Below are 2,838 nucleotides of genomic sequence, written 5' to 3' on the forward strand. Positions count from 1 at the left end.
AGAGAATTTGAACCGAAATTTTAATTTTCTTTCCAGTACACAAAAAAAGTCTTTGGGCCATACTTAAAATATGTTTTTTTCTTCTTGTTAATTAAACATAAAAACAATCCTCAGAACACGGGAAATCGCTTCTGAGACGTTCTAGAAAACACATTTTTTTGGGTGGGAGATCCCCCAAACCCCCCTTACGGGAGGGGGAAGACCCCCTCCTGTACCTTCCCCTTACTCGCGCTACGCGCTCGGCCCCCCCTTTCAGGAAATCCTGGATCCGCCCCTGCATGGTCCCTTGGTAACATACAGTACATGTATGTTTTATGTGTTAAATAGCACATAGATGACAGGAACATAATTCACTTAGTTCAAGGCGTATTAAAACTCAAACTATACTACAGAAAAACACAATCGTCGACCGGGAAATTGACAATTCATTAAAATCTGTAATGGAAATTCTTTCCTTTGTAAAATTGGCCTGGTTACCTCCCCTCTTTGTATTTTATGTAATTCTGAAAGAGAAACTATCACTCATATTTTGTGGGAATGTAATGAAGTACAGAATTTACTACAAAGTTTTGAAATGCTTTTACAGGCATTACTTATTCCTTTTTCAATAAACAAAAAATCTTTTCTCTTTGGATTGCTATCTTTTAATCATCCTCCTGTCAACAGGGTTGATAATGAAATTATCATTATTATCAAGCAGTACATATACAGAATGAGATGTTTACACAATTCTTTACATATACACTCATTAATTAACATAATTAAAGACAATTATAGAGTTCAAAAATATATTGCAACTGGTAAGGGCGACTCTGTGAAGGAAAAAATAATTAATTCTTTCTACATGCTATTTGTCTGTCCAGCCAATAAAGTGCGATATACATTCATGTAAATCTGATCTTATTTATCACTGCAGGTATACAATAGATAATTTATTGTTTATTTTTTTTTGTTACTGCATATGCTTCCTCAACTTTATGTGTATGATGTCAGGATGTGAGTCATGTGACGTGTGGAAGGTGATCTTGTTTTCTTGATAATAACAGTGAGGATGATGATCACATGTACATGATGCAAGTATTTATGGTAATGACCAGTGTTGATTTGTATTTTTTCTCTGTATGATTACAACGATACAATGATATTGCTTTGATGATGATGATGATGATGATGATGATGATGAGATGATGATGATAATGATGATGATACATTGTATNAATTAATTCTTTCTACATGCTATTTGTCTGTCCAGCCAATAAAGTGCGATATACATTCATGTAAATCTGATCTTATTTATCACTGCAGGTATACAATAGATAATTTATTGTTTATTTTTTTTTGTTACTGCATATGCTTCCTCAACTTTATGTGTATGATGTCAGGATGTGAGTCATGTGACGTGTGGAAGGTGATCTTGTTTTCTTGATAATAACAGTGAGGATGATGATCACATGTACATGATGCAAGTATTTATGGTAATGACCAGTGTTGATTTGTATTTTTTCTCTGTATGATTACAACGATACAATGATATTGCTTTGATGATGATGATGATGATGATGATGATGATGAGATGATGATGATAATGATGATGATACATTGTATGAAATATGATGAGATATTGTTTTTCATTAAAAAAAAAGTGATGATGAAGGTGATGAGAATGATGATGAGGATGGTGCATGTCTGTGAGATGTGTTGGTAATGAGGCTATTGTTTATGATGGATGATGCTTGATGAATGATGATAATGATCATTGCTAATTTGATGAAGATGTATATTGCACATGAAAATGAAAATAAAAATCAAATTAAAAAAAAAAAAATCTGTAATGGATGAAAGTGTCGCTGACAGAACGCTGCGAGACAGATACAGCCAACGAAAGCGAGGAAGATGTTTGAATAGATTAATGAACTGTTTATTTGAAGGTATATCTGGTATGGTAACATAAAAACGCATACAGAAATGTATAGTATATGTAATGAGAATAAATATGTCGAACATCGTCAACCAAAGCAGAGACGTATAATACAACGTCTCTGGTTTAAGCTTACTGGTCCCACTGGTCATAAAAAAAAAACATCTTTTAAAAAAGACACAAATTCCTCATTTTGCGTTAATTCTATTTGGAACCACACTCTCTTATTACCCCTTAGCCGAGATTGGTCTCTGTATCCACCATTGTCAATGTTTCGCTCCAACTCAGTCCGATTCGGTCCGAAACCGTACAATGCAAGTGTTTCATAGACATTGAGCAACATGTTGGGCGAGTACAAAACCTGGAATGCACTTTTACCTGTTTGACTCCGCATTTTCCTCATTGCATATACGCTCACAGATCGATAGGTATTACACATGCTATATACTATCATAGACAGGTATTACACATGCATATACTGTAATGAACAGTTATGCAAGTTATTGAGTGTGTGTACGTACCAGTGGCGTTTATTTCCGGTGTCCTGTCGAGAGGTACGTGTGTACGTGTGGAGTATTGTCAGCTTAACGTGATCGTGTAAATAAACCATGTGTAATCAGTGTTAGGTTGCGTTTGTGGTTTTTACATAGCTTTTGGCGTAGGCTGAAAGCGCTCGTAAGACCAGAAAGTTAGTGACGTCATAAAAAAATGGGATAACCTGATTTACCCCAGAATGGTTTGAGCTTGCATAAGTTTTTTGGTTGTTGGTCGCTGAATAAGTGACCAGTGGTCGTGAGGCGGCAGTAGGTTAGGGTGACTAGCGGATGCTAGGCCTGTGTACAGTGTAGCTATTAGGCTGTGTGAGCCAGTGCGCTGCGCTGGATAAGCCGGTGCGCTGTAGGTCTTGTCTAGCCCCCCCC

General features: G+C 36.3%; 1 protein-coding gene across 3 annotated transcripts in view; it reads right to left on the reverse strand.

The window, feature by feature from the left end:
* LOC110467004 (kynureninase-like) overlaps positions 1–2,554 on the reverse strand; it is a 30,347-nt gene extending 27,793 nt beyond the window's left edge. For 2 of the 3 annotated variants that reach the window (XR_002464790.1, XM_021523859.1), the window contains exon 1: positions 2,297–2,346. Coding sequence is in view for 1 of the 3 variants with exons in the window: in XM_021523859.1 (XP_021379534.1) it covers positions 2,297–2,321 (25 nt within the window). In the remaining 2 variants the exon portion in view is untranslated. Of the gene's footprint in view, positions 1–2,296; positions 2,347–2,439 lie in introns of those variants that run through there. The other variant, XR_002464791.1, reaches the window with a different exon arrangement.
* Between the last annotated feature and the right edge of the window lie 284 nt (positions 2,555–2,838).

This window comes from Mizuhopecten yessoensis, unplaced genomic scaffold (assembly GCF_002113885.1).
Source record: "Mizuhopecten yessoensis strain PY_sf001 unplaced genomic scaffold, ASM211388v2 scaffold11153, whole genome shotgun sequence".
Lineage (NCBI taxonomy): Eukaryota > Metazoa > Mollusca > Bivalvia > Pectinida > Pectinidae > Mizuhopecten > Mizuhopecten yessoensis.